The sequence below is a fragment of the Eucalyptus grandis genome, chromosome 7, assembly GCF_016545825.1.
Source record: "Eucalyptus grandis isolate ANBG69807.140 chromosome 7, ASM1654582v1, whole genome shotgun sequence".
NCBI lineage: Eukaryota > Viridiplantae > Streptophyta > Magnoliopsida > Myrtales > Myrtaceae > Eucalyptus > Eucalyptus grandis.
The window spans coordinates 13,821,737-13,847,098 of NC_052618.1; the positions used below are offsets into that span (position 1 = coordinate 13,821,737).

At 40.1% G+C, this 25,362-nt stretch overlaps 1 protein-coding gene, 2 long non-coding RNA genes and 2 pseudogenes across 4 annotated transcripts; all 5 read left to right on the forward strand.

Annotated features, from left to right (window-relative positions):
* The first annotated feature begins 7,145 nt into the window (after positions 1–7,145).
* On the forward strand, positions 7,146–8,018 carry LOC120296300. Of its 2 annotated transcripts, none has more exons than XR_005553217.1 (3): positions 7,146–7,206; positions 7,498–7,638; positions 7,812–8,018. It is a non-coding gene; the product is annotated as an uncharacterized LOC120296300 (long non-coding RNA). The 2 variants fall into 2 exon arrangements; XR_005553218.1 differs by having other exon boundaries at positions 7,175–7,206; positions 7,492–7,638.
* Positions 8,019–8,095: 77 nt separating this feature from the next.
* On the forward strand, positions 8,096–8,760 carry LOC120296297 (annotated as a pseudogene).
* A 7,806-nt stretch (positions 8,761–16,566) lies between these two features.
* LOC120296299 lies at positions 16,567–17,127 on the forward strand. Its single transcript, XR_005553216.1, has 3 exons — positions 16,567–16,682; positions 16,847–16,900; positions 17,051–17,127. It is a non-coding gene; the product is annotated as an uncharacterized LOC120296299 (long non-coding RNA).
* A 276-nt stretch (positions 17,128–17,403) lies between these two features.
* LOC120296298 lies at positions 17,404–18,010 on the forward strand. The gene is made up of 2 exons (XM_039318119.1): positions 17,404–17,740; positions 17,821–18,010. The coding sequence occupies exons 1-2, from the start codon at positions 17,518–17,520 to the stop codon at positions 17,958–17,960; spliced, it is 363 nt and encodes a 120-aa protein (XP_039174053.1). The 5' UTR covers positions 17,404–17,517; the 3' UTR covers positions 17,961–18,010.
* Positions 18,011–24,227: 6,217 nt separating this feature from the next.
* On the forward strand, positions 24,228–25,142 carry LOC120295871 (annotated as a pseudogene).
* Positions 25,143–25,362: the final 220 nt, after the last annotated feature.

The window sequence follows — 25,362 nt, forward strand, 5'->3', positions numbered from 1 at the left end:
ATAGGAAACCCAAACGACCACAATTAAACAGTACAAGGATCTTAATCATCAATTTACAAAGTGCACGGGGAGGTGGTGGGGGATTCGCATCTGGAGCATTGAATTGGATGGTGAAGCCCTTTGTTGAAGGGTTGGCAAAGGATCGCATTGTGTGGATGGCTGAAATGCTTGTGCGACTCCATCTATGTACCAGGCTCCGTGTGCGCACACTCGCTTATGTGTGTGAGAGAGCGCAGGGTTGGAGGAAGGTTGGCCTTTGTTTTCACTAGGAACTCCTCATATATGTAGGAGACAGTGATGGTTAAAGTAAATATATTGAATATCCTTTGAATGACCCGATGGACATAGTCATATTATGCGGAAACTGTGTGAAAACTTTTGTTTTTCAGTTGGATCCAATATGGATCACATTATCTCTTAATATGTGCTTGGCATAATATATTGTATTAACTCTATATAACAACTTTCTCAAGCAATGTTAATCATCTTTCTTCTTTTTACACTATAAGGGCAAGTACAATGAGCATGGTGACCTATAACATTACCTATCCCATTCTCCGAAGTTGGAAATTCAAAAGCAATTTGTGTCATTATCCCCAAAAAATAAAAATCATTTCATTCGTCCAATATTAATTTCGAAAAATACACAATGACCATGTATTTTTATTTGAATTAATACCATGAAAAACTTCAATTCGTGTCACATAAACCTCTTGAAGTATCGCGTCGCATTTAGTCCAAACCGATATATTCATGTCACATTCACTTCAAATTAATTTTTATGTCACAAGAGAAGAAACAAATCTCAAAACGGTAGACCACAAGAAAGAAATTCATATGGAGTCATGTGGTCCTTATGGTCAATGCTTTGTCTGGAATTGAATATGGAGTTTTGCCATTCGCGGGCATTTTGAGTCTAGTTGTGACTTAGCAATTGAAGGAAGATCAAAATAGTTTATGTTGTCTTAAGCAAAAGAGCACTATCCTTTAGTTGTATGGAAAATTAATGTACTTTATTTTGTTTTAGCCCACAAGAAAGAAATTGTATCGCACCAGGAAAATGTAATAATATAAAAATCACCATAGCATAGCTCCAATGTAAGTATTTCTAGACATCTGGTAATATGGACTTTTGTCTTGCTCTCATGCAAAGTCGGCTTGCTTGTTTTAGCTTTTAAAACAGCTTTAAAAAAAAAAAAATTATTGAATGACTTTCCTCTAAAAGTTAAATGGTGTTTCTATTTCATAAGAGCTTATGAAAAGGAATATATGATTTCATGTATCAGTATTTGTTCATCTTATATCTATGGATGGAGCCAAATGAAGTCAGAGCTGAGAGAATATAGGCTTCTGTGATTGCCACATGGCAAATTTTATCACTATGATTGCAATGTGCAAACCATATGGCATAGTCGTGCCACATGGCCCATATTCCTCCAATTAGCATTAGTTTTATAATTTATCATCCTCGAGTATGTGTCATTTATTGTATTGGAATTTAAACTTAAGGATGGATGAAAAGCAAGTGCATTATTCTTTAGTGCATTCGTCAATTAAAAAATGTTAAAAAATGTTGAAATACAATTCGATTACCCTTCCAAAAATTTACCTTCTTTTGACTTATGTCATTGATTTTATATTTGAAAAAAAGAAGATGAAGTGATGTAATTAATCTATTTAATCTGAAATTAATTTAAGAAAGAAATATTTCATATCAAATGGATAACACACATAATTTGAAGTATAGTTTGGGTTAACTACATGAATAGAAGAATCAATTATCCATTTAACTCAAAATCAAATTGAAATAATGTGAATGATAACTAATATTATCACTTGAATAAATTCTACTTAATATGCACTAAATTTAACATTACATTCAAATAATAAAAATTGCAAATTATTTGGATTACACCATTTAGTTTTGTTTACTTATTTTAGAATGCACTTGTTTTAATATCATTTATTTTAGATCAAGCTTATCTCATTTGAAGAAGCAAATTTGTTTAGCAATAATTGAAAATATCATTTTCCAAAATCCACTTACTTTGACAAGGAGTCAATTGCATTTATCCAATTGAAATTTGAAATAGATTGGATATACCTTTTAATTCCAAATTATGAAAGGAAAATCTTAAATTTGTCAACCCAAGTACGAGGATAGAGACTTCTTCTCTTTTTGTGAATGGGGGCTATCCACTCATTTCAATACTTTTGATAGATGAAGAGATACCGAAAATTTATCAAATTGATCTTTCTCGGATACATAATATTTCACACAAACACGAAGCTCTGCTGGATTCAAGGTCATCAGGACCTAAGGATTCAAAAAAAAAATTATGAGTGATTTGAGATTAAGCCATAAAGGCCCTCAATTTTTCAGTACTTATATTTATCAATGTTGAAAATGAAAGTAAAATATGCTCCATAATAACTGAATATTGAATACCAAATAATACCAGTTTGTTAACTAAGCATGAGCACCTTTAATAAGTTTTTGCAAAATATTTAGCAAGATTCTTATTGCCATTAAGTATCTTTTTTTTCTATTGAATGAATAAGTGGCCTTCCCTTGCCTAGCAATTTGGTGATTTTCTGACTTAATTAAACCTTTTAAGCTTATTTTTATTATGATAACAAAATGTGTTTAATTTTACTTAGTGCTACATATTTAAGTTTTCAAGACTTAATCAAGTTATCAAATAACCTGCAAATTTGGAAACTACTCTCCTCGGATTCACTCTTAGTAAACACCATTTTAATGTAATGTAGCATAGATGTAAATTTGTTGACTATACATAAAATTTAGATGCAAACCAACAAGTTACTGATCACCTTGACATTGAAATTCAAATATTAGATATTTTATGTTGACTTTAGTAAATTTAAATATGAAGTAGTAATTTCTTTTTCAAGTAAAAAAAAAAAAAAAGGTGAAAATAGGCAACCGGTATTTACTCTCTATATGTTAGGTCTCACTGTCATCATGAAATATTAGATTTTAACCATGACTTTTCAATGCGATAGTAAGTATACAAACACATCGAGTCGGGATTTTCTTCATAACATTGCTTGACTGTGATTAACTCTTTTATATTGGGCTACCACATTGGGTGATATACAAGAAACATTAAATATTTTTACATATTTTCAATTAAATTGAACATACATCAAAAGTCCATTAAACTACATTGAATAGATTAAAATCCATATATCACATCGCATATTGAATTAAAGTTTAGCTCATATTAAATAAATTAAAGTTTACGGACCATGTTGTACACTATGCCTAAGTTCGAAAATCATTCCGAAGCCCTAGAATTATCATTGCACAACCCAAGACAAACTCATCAATTGAGTCCACTCTGCACAGCCCATTCCCTTCAACCCCATCAGAATTGAATTCACCAGGTCCACCCATTAATCTCAGTTGAGGCTTTGAAACTCACCTGTAACTGACTTCACGTTCAGGCCAAGAGGTTGAGAGGGAAACGGCGATTTTTTCGATTACGGTTACTGAAGGAGTTGGAGTTGTTTTTCCTTGCCGATTTAAACTCCGCGCCATCACTACAGAGGACTTCCCTCGTCGCCCTCCCCACGCCTTCGGCCATCTTTTCGCTGCTGTTTCTCGCCATTCCGAAGACGTGCGCACCCATTGTTTCCGAGACGACCGGGATCCCGAGGCGCCCTGACATCCAGTTTGAAGCTCTTCCACGTGTATATTGGACATAGGTGGAAAACGAGTATTATAAATGTAGGTAGATATCAATGACCGGACATGACGAACGAATGAATAGAATCTAATTTTGGTTAGAGGAAGCTCAAGATGCTCTATTGGCTTTGGTTTTCAATATATAATATAGATAGAAATATAATTTAATAGGTTGAAATTCATAATTGATTCCTCAAATCTACACACTGAAATGAACCTTGGATAAGTTCTATAATAGCTAGATTGGTCTAACAACAAAAAGTAGTTTTTACGTTGTTTTTTTTTCAGGTTAATCTCTCGAGTGACAATAATATGACAATTTAAATTTGGAGACAACATTAAATATTTGAATATAATTCATAGATTAAATTGAACATATATTGAAAATCTAGGGACCTCATCGTACAATAAATTAGAATTTAGGGACCATATGAAATAAATTTAAAGTTAATGCATGAATTAGGCAATTTTATCTAAAAAAGTAGTTTTGAAGGGGATTTTAACCGGAGGTCTTTTCGTTCATCCGTCGAAAACCGTCTGGAGCGTCGGTTATCGTAGATAACCTTCTTCGGAGGCACCGTTTTTTAGAGAGAGAAACGGATACCGTACGCAGAAGTGAAAAATTGATCCGTTTCTCCCCTGGCCGAGAAGTCTGATTGATCTCGGTCTCCATTGAAGCTTCGCCACCCGGCCTGTGTCATCGTCCGCGACGAGTTTCCATGGCTATCTCGGGGTTTCGCTTGATCATCAATCGTGATTAGAACTCCGTTTCATTGAGGCGTTTCTCGGTCGTCTACAGTGCCGGTCTGTGAGAAGTGGCCGGAGTTTGTGTAACGCTTTGACAATGATCACCGGAGGTGAGCTTTTCTCAATCTTTTTCTCCTTTTATATTTTCATCGTGTTGTTCATGTGTTGAATTATAATCTGTGATGCTGTGTGTTCGAAGATCTTCGAATGATCGGTGGCGATCGATGGCGGTGTTGTAGTAATGGATGGTGTTTGGAGGCGACGGCCATGGCAGCGATGGTTTTCGGTAAGATTTGAACCCTACGTGTTATTTTCTTTTTTCTGCTTTAACATTGAACAGCCACAAATAACTGCCGCCAGTGTCAATCTTACAGCCAAGACAGCAGTTATACGGCCTCTATTTGAAGCCAAGACTGTACATAACCCTCGAGGTAAGCAATTTTATTCATCATATGCTTGTTGCAGTAGAATGAGGTTTGGCTGTCATTTGGGAATATCATTGCTGCATATAACGTGCCTTTTATCACAGATTTTTTGTGCCGATTACTCCATCTACTAGGTTGAAGTGTAAGCTTTTATATCTCTTTGGCTTGTCATAGATACGTATCAAGAGTTAGGTTTTACTCGCTTACAATGCACTTCCTTGTTAGATGGAAAAAAAAAGGCCAAAGGTTACGTAACAAGGAAAGCTGTTAGGCACGACTGTAAAAGGTTTTCTTTTGAAATATTGAATTGGCCACTTTAGGAATCTTTCTTTAGTATAGAGAATCTCAATCACGATTATAATCAAATAGTTAGAGTTGTCACCAATAGTGAAATGTGCCAGCCCTTGAGTTGCTACATTTGTCCAACATGGTGTTTGCAATAACTTTACATTTTTTTATGTCATCGTCATTGGTTAGCCTTGGCTTCATAATCTTTGTTGCTCATTGAGAGTAGTCCAGAAATTCTTACTTCAACCAAGCTCAACGTGGAGGTGAAATCTCTGTTGCTCATTGAGATTTGGTGTACTTATTCTAGCGTGGAAATTCGGTAGTCACAATGCATGACAAGAGAAGACAACCAAATAAAACTTCATTGTTCTGACTAAACTTATGCATTATATTGATTTATCAATTTCAAACCCTGAGAACCTAGCTAGGGAAAAAGGGGCAAATTATGAAGGATAAAATATGTTGCTTTTGCTAGCCTTTCTTGTGGAAAAACCATATTCGTGGCAATGGAGACTGAATTGTGGTCCCTGATTTGACTGAACAATTTAATTCGATAGCTAGTTTTAGACTCTAAAATCCTCATTACTTATTCTTGTTGAACACTTGGATGCAGGTTGGTGGTTGGATTTGAAAGAAAAATCTCTTATTCTAGTTTTAGAGGCTAGTCGTATTACTTTTTAAATGGATCAGAGTCGACACTCCATGTTCATTGGTGGAACTCACCAAGTTTTGGATTGGTACTCCTATCTACGAAATGGTTTTGTGTCATCCATTAAAAAATTGTACTTTTCAATAGAACAGTTGACAGAACAAATCTAGTATGGAAAATGTAGGGGAAGTTGTATTTCCCATTATGAGCTAGTGTGGGTCCCCAGAATTTTGTAAGTTGATCGGTCAAGTCTAGTTTAGTGAGTGTGGGCAATAACTGCTCTAGCATTGTATTTAGTTTGTATGCTTCGGATCAATTAACTCTAGAAACCTAAGGTTCTCATTTTTTGGAACATGAGATGTATATGTGCTGAAATTTCATTTGGTATAATTACTATCTTTGATATGATTATGTGGTGATGAAGTAAGCATATTAGGTGGCCATGTTCATCTCCTTGCTCCCGTCCCGTGGCTCTACTCAAACTGTGAGGCTTAAAGGGAGAGTTTAGAGAGAGAAAGCGAGCTTCGATGGAGTCAACCATATCCAAGACTCTCTCTCCATCCTCATCTCCGTCCTCCCTCAACCCCTTCGTCTTCCACCTTTATCGCTACGTTACCCGATCGCTGCATCGCCGCCGATGCAAGTGGGTGTTTGGCACCAATGATGGCATCACCTTCGGCATAACCCGCGGAGGGTTGAGTGAAGCCTGATAGGACTTCGGGCATAATCCCCAAGGGTTGAGTGAAGCCTGGTAAATGCTGGCTAGCACTATAAGAATTTCTTCCTTATATTGAGTCAATTTGTGAGTTTTTCAAGGAATTTGCAAAGTTCAAGGTCCCAAGGAGTCAATATAAGGAAGAAATTGTTATAGTGGTCAGCACTTTGCTAGCGACGAATTCCTATCAGGCTTCACTCAAACTTATGGTGAAGGTGATGCCATCATTGGTGCCAAACACCTGTCTCAGCTAATCGCCCACAGGCTCCGGTGCATCTACGCCTCCGCACCCCGAGCCTCACTCTGGCCTCATCTATTTCCCCCACTCCCACGAGGTTCCGCTTGCAGTGCGTTCCGAGCTCCGCTGCTCCTCTCGGCAGATGCGACGGCAGCAGCGGAGTCGACGGTAAGGATGGAAAGGAGAAATCGGTCTTGGATGAAGCCGAGGCGGCCTCAGGGGTGTTACCTCCGATGTCATAATTCTCGATGTTGGAGTAACCCCTCTCTCTCTCTATATATATATCTCGCACTTTATGTGAATGCACGAGCTAAAGGTTCGATTTTTTTATTTTTTTTGGGTGTGCGGCCACTTGAATGTCTCTGTTTCGTCTCTGCAAGGAATGACTTGTGGGGATGTGCAGCGAGTGTGAAGAGAATTTGGGAAAATCAAGTGAGTTTGCCATTGCTTTCGTTTTGCTATTATAATCTCTAAGGTAACTGGGATCGTCCATTTTTCATAATAAAAAATTATTCATCAACTTAAATTAAACTTTAGTGTGACAGAACAGTCATCCCCGGGTTACGCTTTTTGTCCTCTCGTATATGTGAAGAGAAATAAGGTTTTAAATGATCTTATGTGGGGTCAAAGAATGGCAGGAGAAATGGCTTTTATCAATTTTTGTGCTAAGATTTGAACCCTGTGTGTTTTTTATTTTTCTGCTCTAACTTTGGACAGCCACAGGTATCCGCCGCAAGGGTCAATCTTACAACTGAGACAGCAATTGTATGGCCTGTTTCTGAAGCCAAGGCTATACCTAATTGGCAAAAGGCGTTGGGGATAAACACTTGCAAATCACTCAGACAAATTGTGGCTTAAGTCTAAGTGAGTTTACCATTGCTTTTCTCTTTCTCGTAACTTGTGAAGAATCATCCATTTTTCCTCATGAAAAGAATCGCCATTGACTTCAATTAAAATTAGTGTGAGAAATGTCATTTTCTGGGTGTGATTTGAACCGGGCATGGTTTTCTCTTTTTTCTGCTCTAAACATTGGACAGCCACAAGTATCTGCCACCAGCGTCAATCTGACAACCAGGATAGCAGTTGTATGGCCAGTATCTGAAGCCAAGGATGGCAAAAAGTGTTGGGAGAAACACTTGCAGAAGACTTGACAAATTTTGCCTTTATGTCTAACCCTCGACATAAGTAGTTTTATTCACCATCTGCTTGTTGCATCTGAATGAGGTTTGGCTGACATTTGTGAATATCATTGCCACATATAACGTACATTTTATCACAGATTTTCTGTGTTGATGACTCCATCTAAAAGTTGGAAGTACAATCTTTATATCTGTAATTTTCCCTGTCATATAATACAAACTACCTCGGATAAGAATATTTTTAATGCAGGGGGTGGTTGACAAGTTCTCTGGATGCTCTCGTGGATTTGGTTATGAGAAGCAAGCAATGGATGAGGCTATTGAGGAAATGAATGGACTTATCATTGAGGAAAAAGTTCAGCCTCAAGGTTCAGGTAGAGACTGAGATGGTGATCGCAGTCGTGATTGTGGTCATGATTGTATCCAGTCGGGACTCTTGTGGTGGACATGGAGGTGGAGGTGGAGAGTGCTTTAAGTGTGACAAGCCTGGGCATTTGGAAGGGAGTGTCCTCATGAAGGGGGCTGGGGAGGTAGGTATGGGGGAGGGATGACAGGTATGGAGTTGGTGGTGGTGGGCACTATGATCCTGATCAAAACGGTGATTGATCTGGAGGGTGCATTAGCGATAGTGGTACCTGAGGAGGACCAGGAATTGCTCCGATAATCAGGACCGTTCTGGTCCCTATGAACATTGTGGTACAGGGAACTTCCGTCTGGGGTAGAAAGAATACTCCTGATAGCTATGCACACAAATTTTTTCCAGTTATAGTAAAGCAGTTGATTCTGTGCTGATCGAAAAATATTTTGTGCTTGTAGCAGAGCAATTGGAGGTACTGCTGTTACTTTCTGGAGGTGTCAAAGTCCCTTCTGCTGAATCTCTTCTTTATTATTCTTACAAATCTGCTTGATCAGTCTTTTGTTGTGGAACTTTGGCTAAAAGATTCAACTGTTTAATATCCGTGAATGCTTGTTTTGATGTTATGGTCTGATGGCATTGCTTGCTTGACTTAAACAATCAAATTTGGCCTTAAGCTTTCAATGATATGATCGGTACTGGATTCTCTTTCACTTACATGCTTTAGCAATTGCAAATGCATCTGAGATCAATCTTGGTCGACTTCTTCATTGGCATTTGTGACTGTGGAGTGCCGACAGCTTTTTGGTGTCTATATAGCTCTTTTGAGGATAGGGCAAGAAATTCACCTGTGGACGTAATGCGTTTTTTCTATGCAAATGACAAGCTGCCTTAGAAATGGATGCCCGTTTTGGCTACAAATTTTCAGATGTCTTACTTTTTGAAAAGGAGTTAAGCGGGTAAGCTCTGTGTTTTTTATACACATTTGGTTAGCACTCTATTAATCCTGCTAAGTTTCTGGCAGGATTATTGGCTGTTTTGATGCATGGTCATGTTCACGTTGCTTTCATGTCATATGACATGGCTGTAGTCTTAAAAATTCTGAAAGTCCTTTTGGCCTCAAGAAGCTATTCCTTTATGCAATTAACTCCGTAAAATCCAGTAGCACCTTCCCCACATGATTGCTGGTCTCTGTCTCCTCCATGTGCATGGTGCTGCTATTGTCTTAGGTTTCCTTGATAAATTTCCCTTTCAGGTGTAATGACGTCTCTTCCTAAGAATCGGCAATGTTGTTATAAACACATGGTTCTTTTCACTTCAGCAGCTTTGCGTGCATGACTTGCATTTCTGCATTAATGATCATGTATCTTCCCTAATTCTTTTTGAAGTCGTGCTTGCTCCATCTGAAATCGATACTGGGTTTGTAACTCCTAGATGAGATACACTCTTAGCATTAGCAAAAACTGGATATGATCATTTCCTTTTCAGATTTTCTCTAAGTTACTTGGTTAAAAATTCTTAACTACGGCTCTGTAAATGTTTCAAGTCATTTTAAGTTGGAGAAATCTCTGCAGCACCCCAAACTTTTTGTTCTAGTTGGTATACAAAATTGTGGATTGTTGTTTCGCACGTCTCATAGTCCGAGTAATATGACCATTTCTTGCCCATTGTTCACTTGCAAGCCTCTTTCACATACCCAGCAGAGGCGGTTCTTGAACAGAGCAAGCCTCTGTTTCACATACTTGAATGACCCGGCAAGGGTATTTTGAGCAACCGCGCTTCATGAGATGCAGACCTTAAAATGACTCAAATGGGAAGATACACCGCTTCGATTTCTCTTTACCAATTCAAGAAAGATGACAGGATTTCGTTCTAGCGAGCTCAACGACTGCAAATTTGATTGATCAGAACAGGGTGCGTTGTCCACGTGGGTCCAGGGAGCCAAAATCAAAGTCCGAACCAGGACATGAAGATTGGCGTTTCTTTTTCCACATCATGCCGATACTTCGCTTGCCTGATATTTATCATGAAGTAATAGGGTTTGACATTTCACAGAGGTTAACAAGGAAGAGGGCCCACTTGCGCAACTGCAAGTTGCAAACTCTGAATTGGGATATGAGCTTTGACCAACCTAGTCCACCGGACATCCGGACATTTAGTGGGTTTAGGCCGGAAATCAAGATCTTTGGCTACATAATCTGGGCATAGGAAGTTTAGCTTCAGAAGCACTTTCAGGATATCGTAAGTACTATTGTCCACACTTTGTAAATATGGATGTTTACTATAGCGAAGGGCATGTTGCATGATTTTGCGACTTCCACAGAAGTTTAGCTCTAAACTATTCTATCAAGCCCCCGTTCTTTCTGGGGCGGAGCGTTTTCGTCTGTTACGCCTCCATATACGACAAGCAGGGACAGCACATCTCAAAGATAATGGTGTCGGGTGTCGCTGATGAGCACGTTCTAGCGACATAATGTTGTGAGTACCCAAGCTTTGACTCTCCCTAAATAAGAGAAGCTCGAGGCAGGAGACCCACCACCCCAAATTCGCACGGACCCTAGAAAGGGAGGCATCTCCGATGGGTGATCTTGGCAACACAGGCGCTGTTCCTTTGCGTGTATCCGTATTCATTCATACGATTCTCGCTATTATATCAGCGCCTGTGTTTTCAGGTCACCCCTTTGAGATGATCACACTCTTTCCCTTCCGCATATCAATAATGACCCTCCCAAATTAATCTCTAAAGGTATGGCTTCTTTGTCTCGTTGAGATCGGTGACTTCCAATGACTTTTCGTCGGGTTCAACGGTTCAATGGTGATTGAGGTGCTTTGGAAATTCATTTTCATGGTTGTACTTAGCTTCTTTTTCCATATTTGTAATAAGAACCACTCTCGTTTCTTTTTTGTCCCATTATTTCTGTGGAAGTATACTACAATTATGTAAAACTATTATCATTGATTTTTGCCCTTTTGCGGTTGCTTTCCGCTTCCTCTGGTCATGCTGAGTTGAAATTAAAATGCTTCGTTTAAAGTGTCATTTTAGCGTTAGTGATTCACCACAACAGAGCATGAGTGAGGTCATAATAACCTCTTGGACAAAAGGTGGTGTAGAAGAAGTAAAGTCTCTCCAATTCCTCCTCATAGTTTGGATGATCTTGCACAGGTTGATAGTTTGATGTGGTGCAATTTTATGCCAAAAACTCAAGGTACAAGTGGTAAATATAAAGAAATGGCTTTACGTTTGAAATGTATGCCAACCCTCGCCAGCCACAAGTGAGGGTGTGGGTGCGCAATCCATTGCCCAGATCTGAGCGAGGCCGCATGCCCCTCTCCAGATCTGACCCTCGCCTGGCATGGCGGCAAGTCACTGATCTGGGCCCCGCCTGCTATGTGAGGGCAACCAGCGACCATCACCAGCCTAAATGGAGGAAAAAAATAAAGAAAAGCAAAGAAAGAGAAAGAATTATCAAATATTACTAATTGGTTGTGGAAGTGTCGTGGAGAGAATATGAAAAAAAATTATACCAAGCAACTTGAGAAACATTTATACCTAATTGTAGTACAAGTATAACACTCCAATAAAATATCATCTCCCACAACTATTACATTTTAATTTTCTTGCACCACACACAAAACACTTAAAGCAAACTAGCTTTTATGAAGACACACTCGCAACTCTTATTTTTCTCTCCCTTACGGACGGGCAACTTTCTTTTTTTCTAATTGTGAAGCTATTGCCGTTGCGGCTTTTGTGTGGTTTTCACCAAAGCTCATCGTTTTGTGGCTTGCCAAACGAATGCTTCTGATGGCCTTGTTTCATAGCTAGGATAAAAAGCAAATTAGTTTTAAATTTATTGTATATATGCCAATTTAGTCAAATTTTTAATTTTCTGAATGTAGTCTTAAATATTTGCGTGAAATTCTAATGTAATTTTTTGGTTGATTGCTTCGAGAAAATTGCTAGCATGACGTTTAATCATCGTCAGCTGTCTATGTGGCACTAGATTGGACAACTTTATTCGAAATAATGTTTTATGGATCACTAAGACAATTTTTGTTGGTAAAAATTCAACCGCCATATTAATTTTTTGAACTCTTCAACTGCCTTATCTTCTTCCTTTAACCACTTCAATTGTATGCCACTATCGAAAGAAGACGAATAGGGTTGACTAGACTTGAATTCTCTCACTTCTTCAATTAAGCGCATTTGCCAATTGCAGCTTGTTTACTTTTCTAGCTAGCTGTATATCCACAGGTTCAATACAATCCTAATTTACAATCACATGGTTATAATATGAGAATGTGGACTCTATTATTAATAAATGATTCGTCTAGAACTATTGAAGATGGAAAATTTACTTTCTGTATTAATATGGGTCTAAAAAGTAATATCTTTTTAAGTAAATTCTCCTTCACTATGGTAGATTTTGCTCTCTTCTCAGTGTAAGAACTATTTTAAATTTCAAAATGAAAAACCATATTCAACCACATAATAGGCCACATTACACATGACACTTTTAGCTAGAACAATCCACAAGGGAAGTAGGATTTAAATTCCTTTGGTCCCTCTCACTTTTGTTTTTTTATTAATGAAAGACAGAAAGCAATGTTTTCAGGGGAAGGTAAGTTAGAGACAATGTAACAAGATGGGGCAAGGCACCCATCCTTCAAGGAAATGCTCATTTTGCAGGTCGCACTCTTTCCCGCCAAATCTGTGCAAAAAGGTGGTCTGTGGTCGCCAGTCATGCAACGTTCCCCCGAAACCGAGCATAATCACCTCCGAATCCACATTAGAAGCAAACTCCATTTTTAAATTCCATTTGTTTGAAGAAAAACTGTTTTTGAAAAGTTATTTTCTGACTTGCGGCATTTGTATGATGGAAAATTAATCAATCTAGCGTAAATGTTTTCCAAAAACTGAAAACAACAATTTTAGATAGGAGGAAAAGGATTTCTCTTTCTGATAAGATGGAAATCACTTTCCCCAAACAACTAAACAAATGAAAATTAACTATTTTCCTTGAAAACGATTTTCATAACAAATATTTTTCTTTATCATAAGATTTCAGTGAAACAAATACATCCTTAATGTCAACCCATGACACAGTTTAGATTTTCCCCCATCCCCTATCCATCATGTTCCACTAGTTCTCCATTGAATCACCACGATTTTCAGAAGTCTCTCATATGTTCTACTGGCACATATCAACCACCGTTCTACTTAGCCACTACTGTCACAGAAAGTACAAGCACAATGACATACTTAAATGTCCCATCGCCTAATCAGCTCTCACGGGTTGTTCTAGAACACAGTTGTCCTTCATGAATTTCATTTAGAAATTTTCACGATAAAATGTTATAATCTTCTTAATATTGTGTGGAGAAACAAACTATATTTATCATGACATCGTAATTTATGGAAAAGGTGTATATTATAATTGATATCCGGAAGTAAAGTTGATTATCAGACTTTTTAAATAAATGTAGTTGCTTATATTGTGAAATAGACCTACTTAGTATAAATTGGCTATGATTGTTTTCTCTGCTTGCAAAGAAAATTAAAGAATTATTATTCCTTAATTGTACAAAAATTAGCTTACCATAAAAGAGTTATTATGTGAAGAAAATTTGATCCAAATAGGAAGTTTCTAATTTAAATAAGTTTTCTATTTTGGATCAAATTATATATATAAGAATTGGGTCTTCTGTTGTGAAGAGTGTCAAGTAGATGGCTTTTTCGTGAATTACACCATCAAGCAATCTAAGATTGTTGAAGCTAATTAATTCCTGTGGATAAAATTAGTGAATTCCTTTATGAGATTAAGATATTATTTTGTGAAGAATTATGATGACTAAATATCTTGTGAGTTATTTGATAAAATTAGAGGCTGGAAAAGTTAGAATACTTAATTGACTCAAGTGTTATTGTAATCTCTATTTTATCGCTTGATCTACACCTGTGCTGCTCTCATCCTAGAGTAAATCTAGTGGATGAGTTATTTCTTAATTTTATTTATCTTATTATTTGATCGCTTATTTTTAGCAACCGTTGTTGCATCCTAATCCTTATTTCTTCCAAATTAGCGACCAAAACCAAAATCGATCAAGCCCATCATCACTCAGATTCATAGGGCCCAAAAATATGGGAACAAAATAATGTCAAGAAGCAGTGAATTCACGACCGAACTCACACGCAATCATTATTCCTAGTATAAACAAACGAAAGTTGAATAAATAAACTATTCAATTGATGTGGTAGCACTTAATCCAAAGTTATAATGTACATATCTTCTAGTAGTTGAAGTAAGATGCATTCAAACTTATAATACACTCATAGCCCAAGATTCAAAGTCCTATAAAATCAAGAATATTTTGTGCACGTTGTTCGGAAGGTTGGAACCCTCCCGAAGGCTATAAGATGCCCTGAGGAGGTCTGACGGATCACTAAGGGTGCGTTTGGGAAGACTTTTGGGGAAAGTCCTTGAGAAAATGTAAAGATACTTGAGTCAAATGAGTTTTTGAAAATGCAAATTGTGTTTGGTAAATGGTGCTTGTGAAAGTCCATTGTGAAGTATGTTTGAACAAAATAGTGTTTGGATAAGTTAAATTTGTAAAATGCTTTTGTTATTAAAAAAAATGGAAAAAATGAGAGTTGGCCGGCCAAGGGCTTCGCCAGTTACCGCCGGCGAAGGGTAGGCGGTCCGGCGAAGGGAGGCGGCGCGGTGAAGGGTAGGCTGTCCGGCGAGGGAGCGGCGGGCGGGCGGCGTCCGACTAGCATCATCGTGTGGAGGACACGGCTCGGCTAGGGTCGCGGCGACCGAGATCTCGCGAGCCGGGTCGCCGCGATTAGATCGAGCGGCGGGCGACCTCCGCACGGAGGTCGCGGCGCGGCGGGTCGCGCAACCTTCCGACGAGGGTCGCAACGACCCGGATCGTGAGATCCGGGTCGCGGCGACCCCGGAAGGTGCGCGACCACCGCCGCGCCGCGACTCCGTGCGGAGGTCGCTTCGGTGCCGCCGATTCTACCGCGCGACCCAGCTCGCGATGATCTCGGCCGCCGCGACCCGCCGAGCCGTCGTGCAACCCACCGCGCCGCGGAGGTCGCCGGCGCTCGCGATTTGGTCTCCGCGACCCGGATCTGCGCGACCAGATCTGCGCACGATCCGGGTTGCCGGCGTCCTCCCGCGGTGACCCTCGTCGGACGGTCGTGGGACCCTAGCCGGACCACCCGCCCTTACCGCACCGCCTGCCCTTCGCCGGACCACCTGCCTTTCGCGCGCGCCGCTCGGCGATGCTGGCCGTGTTCTCTCGGTAGAGAGAAGGGAAGGATGAAGACGATGAACAGTAGTCGGGGTAAAGCCGAAAAAACGAAAAATTAACAAGGATAATTTCGGAAGAAAAAATCTATTATTCTCAAAGCCAGCATGCCGAGAATGCCCAAGGCAGCCCCCAACCTGCCTTGGGCTTTCAGCCTTGGCAAGGCTTTGCCTTTGGCAAAGGCAAGTGAAAAAAATTTGCCAAACGCTCAATATTTGGCCCAAAGGCCTTTAGACCCTCAAGGATCCTTGGGAAAGCTGTTCCCAAACGGAGCCTAAGTACGCATAAAGGCTCCCTTTGCGAGGCGGTATTAGTACTTGGTATAGGCTTCCCGAATCCTATTAATTTCAACTTGATTTTCTCATTTGATTATTGAATTTGATTTACTCTAGAGTAGCCAATAACCTTTTTTGGGCTGGTTAATAGCTTTGGCGTCCATCTTACTCTTTTGAATTTGATTATGCTAGATTAATCTAATACCTTGTTGTTAGCTTTTCTCTTTTAAGTAAGACGTTTTTCATGTGGTATTTCCATTTTACTCCTTAACATGGTTCTAGATGTCCATGTACAAATACTCAAGCAAATTAATCAATAATAAAGCATATAAAGTATGGAAAGCAAAATAGCCCGAGCCACATGGCGCAAAATTAATACAGTACCTCGTTAATACACCCTGGAAAACACTCCCGAGAGTGGTAAATGAAAGTATAATCAATGAGGAATCCAAACCATGGATGTCTTAAGTTGCCTGTAGAGCCCCCACAAATACTCAACCCCTTCGTCTTCCGCCTCAACCGCTACGTCTCCCGGTCGCTGCATCGCCGATGCCTCCTGTCTCGGCTCCGCTGCATCTACGCCGACCGCATCCGCAGCCCGAGCCTCGCTCTGGTGCCGTCTCTGTCTCCCCCGGCTCCCGCGAGGTTCCGCTTGCGGTGCGTTCCGAGCTCCGCTGCTCCTCTTGGCCCATTCGGCGGACGCGGCTGTGGCGGCGGGGGAGGCGGAGTCGACGGTGAGGATGGGAAGGAGAAATCGGTCGTGGATGGAGCCGAGGAGGCCTCAGGGGCGTCACCTCCGATGTGATAATTCTCGACGTCGGAGTAAGCCCCTCTCTCTATGTGAATGTACGAGCTAAAGCTTCGATTTTGTTGATGCTTGTCCAACTTTCCCTGCATTATAATGCTGAAAATGTTATTACGCGGTGCGTATCCTGTTCCTTTTTTCAGTGTGCGGCCACTTGAGTGTCTCTGTTTCGTCTCTGCAGGGAATGACTTGTGGGGGATGTGCAGCGGGTATGAAGAGAATTTTGGAAAATCAAGTGAGTTTGCCACTCTGCTTTTGTCTTTCTTGTAAGCCATCTTTCGTATGAAAAGAATCGTCATCGACTTTAATTAAACCAAGTGTGAGAACTGTCATTTTCTGAATGTGATTTGAACCCAGCGTGTTTTCTCTTTTTTTTCTGCTCTAGCATTGGACAGCCTCAAGTATCTGCTGCCAGCGTAAATCTTACAACCGGGACATCTATTGTATGGCCTGTATCTGAAAGCCAAGGCTATGCCTAATTGGCAAAAAGAGTTGGGAGAAACACTAGCAAAACACTTGACAAATTGTGGCTTTAAGTCTAACCCTTGAGGTAAGTGGTTTTATTCACCATCTGCCTGTTGCAGTTGAATGGGGTTTGGCTGACATTCGTGGATGTCAATGCCGCATATAATGTACCTTTTATCACAGATTTTCTGTGTCGAAGACTCCATCTACTAGTTGGAAGTACGAGTTTTTATATCTGTAATTTTGCCTGTCATATAATGCAAACTAACTCCGAGAAGAATATTTTTAATGCTGGGGTGGTTGACAAGTTCTCTGAACGCTCTCATAGATTTGGTTTTGTGACTTTTGATGAGAAGCAAGCAATGGATGAGGCTACTGATGCTATGAATGGGATGGACTTGGATGGGAGAAATATCATTGAGGAAAAAGCTCAGCCTCAAGGTTCAGGTAGAGACCAAGATGGTGATTGCAGTTGTGATTGTGGCCCTAATAGGGATAGTGGTACTCGAGGAGGATCAGGAAATGACTGCTAAATCAGGACTGCTCTGGTCCCTACGAACATCGTGGTACAGGAAACTTCTGTTTGGGGGAGAAAGAATATTCCTGATAGGTATGCACACAGGTTTCTTTTCAGATATATTAAAGCAGTTGATGCTGTGCTGATTGAAAAATATTTTGTGCTTGTAGCAGTGCAATTGGAAGTACTGCTGTTACTTGCTGGAGCCAAAGTCCCTTATGTTGCATCTCTCCTTTATTGTTCTCTGGGTGGACAAATCTGCTTGATCAGTCTTTTGATGTGCGAACTTTGGCTAAAAGATTCAACTATTTAATGTCCATGAATGCTCGTTTTGATATTTTGGTCTGATGACATTGCTTGCTTGACTTCAAAAATCAAATTTGGTCTTACTCTATCAATGCTATAATGGGTCCTGGATTCTCTTTGGGTTACATACTTTAGCACTTGCAAATCCATCTGAGATCAATCTTGGTTGACTTCTACATTGGCATTTGCGACTGCGGAGTGCAGACAGCTTTTCGGTGTCTTGATGGCTCTTTTGAGGATAGGGCGAGAGATTGACCTGTGGAAGTATTGCCTTTTCTCTTTGCAAAAGGGAAGCTGCCTTAGAAATGAATGTCCATTTTGGCTACGATTTTCAAATGTCTTAACTTTTTGAAAAGGAGTTAAGTGGTAAACTCTACGTTTTCTTATACACATCTGTTATGTGAGCTTTCTGTCTATAGTTTGCACTATATTAACTCACTAAGCTTTTGGCAGGATTCTTGGCTGTTTGTGGTGGTTTGATACACGGTGCCGTTACTTTCGTGTTGTAGGACGTGGTATTAGTCTTAAAAATTCTGAAAAGTCCTTATGGTCTCAAGAAGCTATTCATATATGCAATTAACTTGGTAAAATTCCGTTTCACCCTTCACACACTGTACTGATGGAGGAGTTCCTTTCTTGGTAAAACGCGGAGATCTTTTGGAAGCGTTAGCGTTGGTGAGCATGGCAATTTGATTTGCATTGTCTTCTTCCTAGCGATCTCCGGTATTGTATCACCATCTTCAGTGGAAGATTGCTGGTCTCTGTCTCCTCTGTTTGCATTGATCTTCGCTACACACATTCAGCCAGTCATTTGTGATTGATCATGTATCTTCCCCTTATTTTTTAGAGTTGTGCTTGCTCCATCTAAAATTCGTACAGGGTTTGATACTCTTGGAATAAGAAAAACCGGATATGATCATCTCCTTTTCAGTTTTTCTCTGCAGTTACTTGGTCAAGGTTATCGTACATTCTTAAATATGGCTCCGTAAATGAATATTTTCTTTTCCCGTTGCTTGTCAAAATATTTGGAGATCAAATTGGCAATATGTGCGCGGTAGGGAAGAGTACACTTCTTCCTTGTTAGAATCAGAGAGGAATTTTATCAAAGTATTGGTTAATTTTCAAATAGAGTTTGACAGTAGATTCTATCAGTTTTCTGTTAATCTATGCGACTTTCTTTATATAGTTATTTCTTCAATATCTGAACTAATCGCATGCATAACTTGATCCCTAATGTCAAAGACTTTCTTAATAGATTTTTCATAATTTCAAAATCATTCCAGAGTCCCCAAAAAAAAAAAAAAAAAAAGCTGAAATAGGAAACCCAAAGGATCTTAATCATTATGTTACAAAGTACAAAAATGTCCATTGGAACGTGGTGACTGAATCACCATATGAGTTATAATAACTCCACACTAGGAAATAAAAACCTAAATAGCAGACATTGACATACGCGACACAAGACCTGTCGCCGACACATCGTTTCTCAAAAATAAAAATTTCAACACGTTGGAACAAGTGTATTAGAAATATATGTTTATATATACATAATAAATCTTCTTTTTTATGATTATTTCAATCAAATTAATTTGAATCAAATTCATAAATAAATAAATAATTAAAAAGCCCAAAATGAATATACATTAAAAACATTAATTCACAATTTATTAATATCCTTTATTATTTCAATTTGACAAATTCAACTCTATTTCAATAATTCATAAAACTTGGAGAAAAAACAAGTAATCCATATTACTGAACCTGCATGTTAGATATGTTGGAAGAGGAAAAAAAAAACTTAAAGGTGAATTGTGTATTACGATAAGTGAGAGTCGAAGAGAAAAGAAAACTAGGTATTCTTCTTTCTCAATTTATTATTTTTATTGTTTTGTTTATATTTTGACTTCTCATTTATTGAATTTTAAAAATTGACCTTAATATCGCAATCACATGTCGGAAACTCATATGTCGATTCCGACTCAAGTGTCGGAGAGTGTTAGGAAAATTGACCGGGCATCGAATTTTCCGACACGTGTTGACCAAGTGTCCGAGAGTGTCGAATACGTGTTGAAGTATTCGACATGACACGAAAGCTTTTAGAGAATGTTGGTGCTTCATAGATAAAAATCATAGCGGACCACAAAGTCACATTTATGGAAATTCAAGACAATGAATTTAATTACATAGAGTAAATCTCGGAGGGAAAAGCTTGTGCGCAATGTTAGCGAAGTCTAGTTACGTTGATGGACGAGGAGACCATAATAGCAAGCATGGACTTTTGCGTTTTAATCTTGTGGTGAAATTTCATCATCATATGCCCTATGTCTTCGCCTCATCTCCTCCATTATCCACCGATGCTTCCATTGCTTCCTTCACACGGTCAAGTGCGTGCCATAATCGCGATGCTCAGCAATAGTAGCACCAGCATCCCTTAGCGATGCTCTCCGGCACATGTCGAGATCGGGGCTCTATTCTTGCGTTTGGGAGTAGCACAATGTGAGAGGTTGCTCGTGGTCCTTGCGCTTCGCCATTGTCACCAAGTCGGTGCACTCCGCATAGAGATCATAATGGCGGATCGAGCGGTTGTAGGAGGATGTGGAGCAATAACATCTCGGGAAACATTCCTTACCGAGATCGGAAATTTGAACAAGCGAAGATTTTGGATCTCGGCCAAAATAAATTATCGGGGCAAATCTTGGAATCGTTTGGGAATTTAAGGTTATTAATTGAATTGTCTTTGCACAACAATAATTTTCGGGGCTTGATACCATCGTCTCTTAAAAATTGCCAAAATCTACTTCTCTTGGACTTTTCGACCAACAACCTCAGCGGTCATGTCACGCCCCGATCCTCGGGCACGTACACATCCTTCTACCTTGGTCGATTTTATAATGCGATATCCCAGGACAACGTATCGCCGACCCTTTCATTTATTAAGCACATGCGGAAGCAATTAAAATCCCAGACAATAAAACGATGGGATAGAAAACGGGGCCATATTTTTCATATTGAAATTTATAACCACACTTTTATACAAACCACAAACCCTTTCATTACTACTCACACATCAAAACGGAGATCTCAAAAGAAGACGAAACTTAGATGAACTAGGCCGTACTCAAGGCCCCTCTCATAATTGTCTTCTTCTTCCAAAAATCCTTTTCTTCAGATCTCACCTCCGAGTTCTCCTTCTCGGATTCCTCCTCCTCGGCTCTTGACGGGGTCTGAAATGGTTTCCCCAAAGGCTGGGATGAGACTACGTCTCAACGAGTTCTACCCCACTAAGCCCGATTAGTAAACTATTATACCGAGAGGCTGCCTAAACACGCACAAGGCGGAGGACTTACCTTGGCCTCGAGACTCCACCCGCATATTAGCACAGTTCAATAGGCACCCAAGCAATTACATCACGAGATCAATATCTCGATCCATCGACCTAGTCGATTTCATGTCAATTCGACTATTCCCCAGTGTTTCCCTTATTCGAGTTCAAATAGTACTCACGACTTCACAAGCATAGACTACCAAATATCTTGGCAACAAATTACAGTCCCGAATGACACGACCTATCTTTAGGTAGCAAATTACGGCCTCATCAGGCGCGACCCTTATCGGGTGGCAAATTACGGCCTTAACAGGCGACCTTTAATAGGTGGCAATTTGACGGCCAACGGGCGCGACCTTTAATAGGTGGCGGTTACGGCCTTATCGGGCGCGGCCAGACTCCAAATTCGGTGGCAAATCTCGGCCCAACGGCATAGCCATACTTCGGCGGCTTCCGAGGTTCAACTCACAACCTCTCATAGTCAAATTCTAATTGAATACCGACATTGATCAATCTTGGGATGAATCCCCACATACTCATCAACCCACTCAATTTTCACACGATATTAACATATTTGATGGATCTTAGCCAAGAGTATATTCAAATCACTCTCACAATTCTACTCACTTTACAACTCAGCAAGGCATTGCAAACAATGAATAAACATACTTGGCCATTTACCAACCAATAATTCAATCTCAATCAATTCCAATCAATTTAGGGTAAATTCCCAAAATATCACAATTTATTTAATTCCACGCAACGTGGAGCTCAAATAAATAAACGGACTGCGCCATGACAATCCAGCACGAGATTTCGGTCGTCGGCCATCAACCTCTTAATTTCTGAAAAATAATTAATTTATTTATTAATTTCGAAAATTAAATAATTATTATTAAAAATTCAATTTAGCTCAAAATAAAGCCCGATTACATAAACGGACTTCACCACGGTCATCAGCACAATATTCCGGTTCCAGACCATCTCAGTTGAATTTTCGAAAAATAAATAATTAATTAATTAATTTCAAATATTAAATAATTAATATTAAAAAATCCCATTTGGCTCAAAATAAAGCCCGATTAAATAAACGAACTTCACCACAGTCATCAGCACAATATTCCGGTTCCGAACCATCTCCCTTGAATTTTCGGAAAATAAATAATTATTTAATTTAATTCCGAAAATTAATATTTAAATACAAAAATATCCACTTAGGCCCGAAAAGCCTAATTGGAGCCCACTAAGGGTCAGGGAAAAATCCCGAGGCACTTCCAATAATTAGACCACGTCTACTTGCTAATTACACAATCAATTTATCTAAATCACATCACAATTGACTAATAATTGCTAATTTATTCTAATCTAACAACCTAAACATAATTAATTAAATCTAAACCAGCTTAAAGCATAATTAGCCACTAATCCTGGATTAGTGAGATTACTCACCAAATCGCCTGCAAATCGGATCAATCCGACGGCGGCGACGCGAGGAACGATTGTTCCCAAAGCACGGCTCGGGTTAGGGGCCGGGAAACGGCCCAAAAGCGGGCCCGAAGGTGCTGAAACCCACTCCGTGGGTCTTGCTGGTCGCGGCTGAACGGAGCAGCTCCGGCGGCTAGGGCGGCGGGGGAAGGCCGGCGGAGGGCGAGGGGGTCGCGGGGGGTGGTCCGGCGGGGTTGGCGGTGGCCGAAGGTGGCCGGGGATGGCTGGACGAAGCTGTAACAGGAGCGAACAGCAGCTGGGTCGCGCGGCCTGGGCGTGTGCGGACGGCGGAGGGCGCGCGGACGCGGGCGGTGGTGCGGCGGTGCGGCGGCGGGACGAGCGGCGAGCGGTTCTCGGCGAGCTGCAGCTTCTGGTTCGCTCGAGCATGAAGAAAGAAGAAGAAGATAGGAGCTGGTTCTGTCGTGTGTGGGAAGGAAGAAGAAAGAGGAGAGAGAAGAGAGAGGATAGGGTTGGACCGGTCAAAGAAAGAGAGAGGGAAAATGAGTGGTGGGAGTTCGCACGAGGGGGAGGGGAAAAAGGGGAGAGGAGAGAGAAAGAAAAAGAAAAAGAAAGAAAAGAAAAGAGAGGGAGAGAGAGGAAAAAGAAAAGGAAATGCATAATTCTTTTATGCAAATTTTCCTTTTCACTTTTCATTTTCCTTTCCATTGTATTTGGTCTTGATTTTCTTCCGATAATTTCTTTATTGAAATTTGATTCGTCAAATAAATTGACGAGCGATGAAACGAGATCCTAAAAATAAGAATTATGGCCATGCTTAAAATTCGATTAAAATCGAGTTGATTTCGTGGTTAAAATCGATCGGACGTGATTTTAGCTCAATCTAACCAATTAGGTAGCTTTTAGGGATTTTACAGGCGATACATCCCTTAACGGCTTCACCTATAGGTTAGTTAACTCGTGAGTGATCGAGAGAAAAGGCGCCATAAAAGACGCGACGAAATGCCCATTTCACTTTATCGAACGGGGTCGAACTTGAGGATGTCGCGTCATGTACCCCAGAAATTATGGGCATCTCATCTTTGTCGATTTACCTTGACTTGTCTTGAAATAGTCTTATTGGCTCCCTTCCAGAAGAAGTTGGAAAATTGCAAAATCTCGGCGAACTACGTCTTGACAGAATAGATTATCTCAACAGATTCCAAGCAGTATAGGCAGTTGCATAAGCATGGAACGCCTATATGTATAGGATAACTTCTTTGAAGGGCCCCTACCATCAATTATGAGTTCCATGAGAGGCCTTCAGGTTTTGAATGTTTCCAACAACCAATTGTCCGGCCATATCCCGAAATTTCTGGAGTCGCTAAATTTGATGAATTTGAGCCTATCTTACAACGATTTCAAGGGTGCATTGCCTACAGGAGGAGTTTTCAGAAGTGCCATTTCAACTTCGGTCGTTGGAAACAAGAAGCTTTGCGGGGGTCTCCCAGATTTTCAACTACCGAAATGCTACTACAAAGAGTCAAAATAATTGCAAAAATTCTTATATCTACAGTCTCTGCTCTTGTTGGAGTAGCTTGGATACTGTCTTTGTTATACTTCTTTTGGTTTAGACACAATAAGAACACATTAGCTTCAAGCTCTTCTGAAGATGGGCTTTTGCATGTTTCTTATCACAATCTCCTAAAAGCGACAGGTGGATTCTCCTCCACCAATATGCTTGGCGTGGGCAGTTTTGGGTCCGTGTATAGAGGGCTGCTTGATCAAACTCGCCTCGGTTGTGGCCATCAAGATTCTCGACCTTACATGTGATGGAGCTTCCAAGAGCTTCATAGCCGAGTGCGAGGTCTTGAGAAGAATCCGACACCGTAATCTCGTGAAGGTACTCACGGCATGTTCTGGGTTTGATTTTAATGGAAATGATTTCAAGGCACTGGTCTACGAATTCATGTCAAAAGGAAGCTTGGATGAGTGGTTGCACCCAACTGCATCACAATATACGGAGAGAAACAAGTTGAGTCTACTTGAGAGAGTGAATATTGCAATCGATGTTGCTTGTGCACTAGATTATCTCCATCATCACTATGAAATGCCAATAGTTCATTGTGATCTAAAGCCAAGTAATGTCCTTCTTGATGATGAAATGAATGGACATGTAGGCGATTTTGGGCTTGCCAGGTTCCTTCTAGAAGCAACACATAAGTTTTTAGCAGATCAATCGAGCTCTGTTGGAGTAAAGGGATCTTTTGGCTACGTAGCTCCAGGTAATGAAGCATACCTTGGGTCATTCAGTTTGTTTCTTTGAACACATAATTGTAGATAGATCCTTAAAGAAAAAGCCATAGACATAAAACGTCACCGAGAATATATTTCAAACTTAATCATTCACCTTGCATCAATACATTGTTGATTGTTGTAGAGTATGGCGTCGGAAGTGCAGTATCTACAGAAGGAGATGTGTATAGCTTCGGAGTCCTTGTTTTGGAGATGTTCACAGGCAAGAGGTCAATTGATGACATGTTTGAAAATGGGTTGGACCTTCATCGCTTCACGAAGGCAGCTTTGGCAGACCGAGTGGAGAAGGCAATTGATCCCATTTTGCTTCGGAAATCGAGGAGTTGGAGAAGAGACGAACAATTGC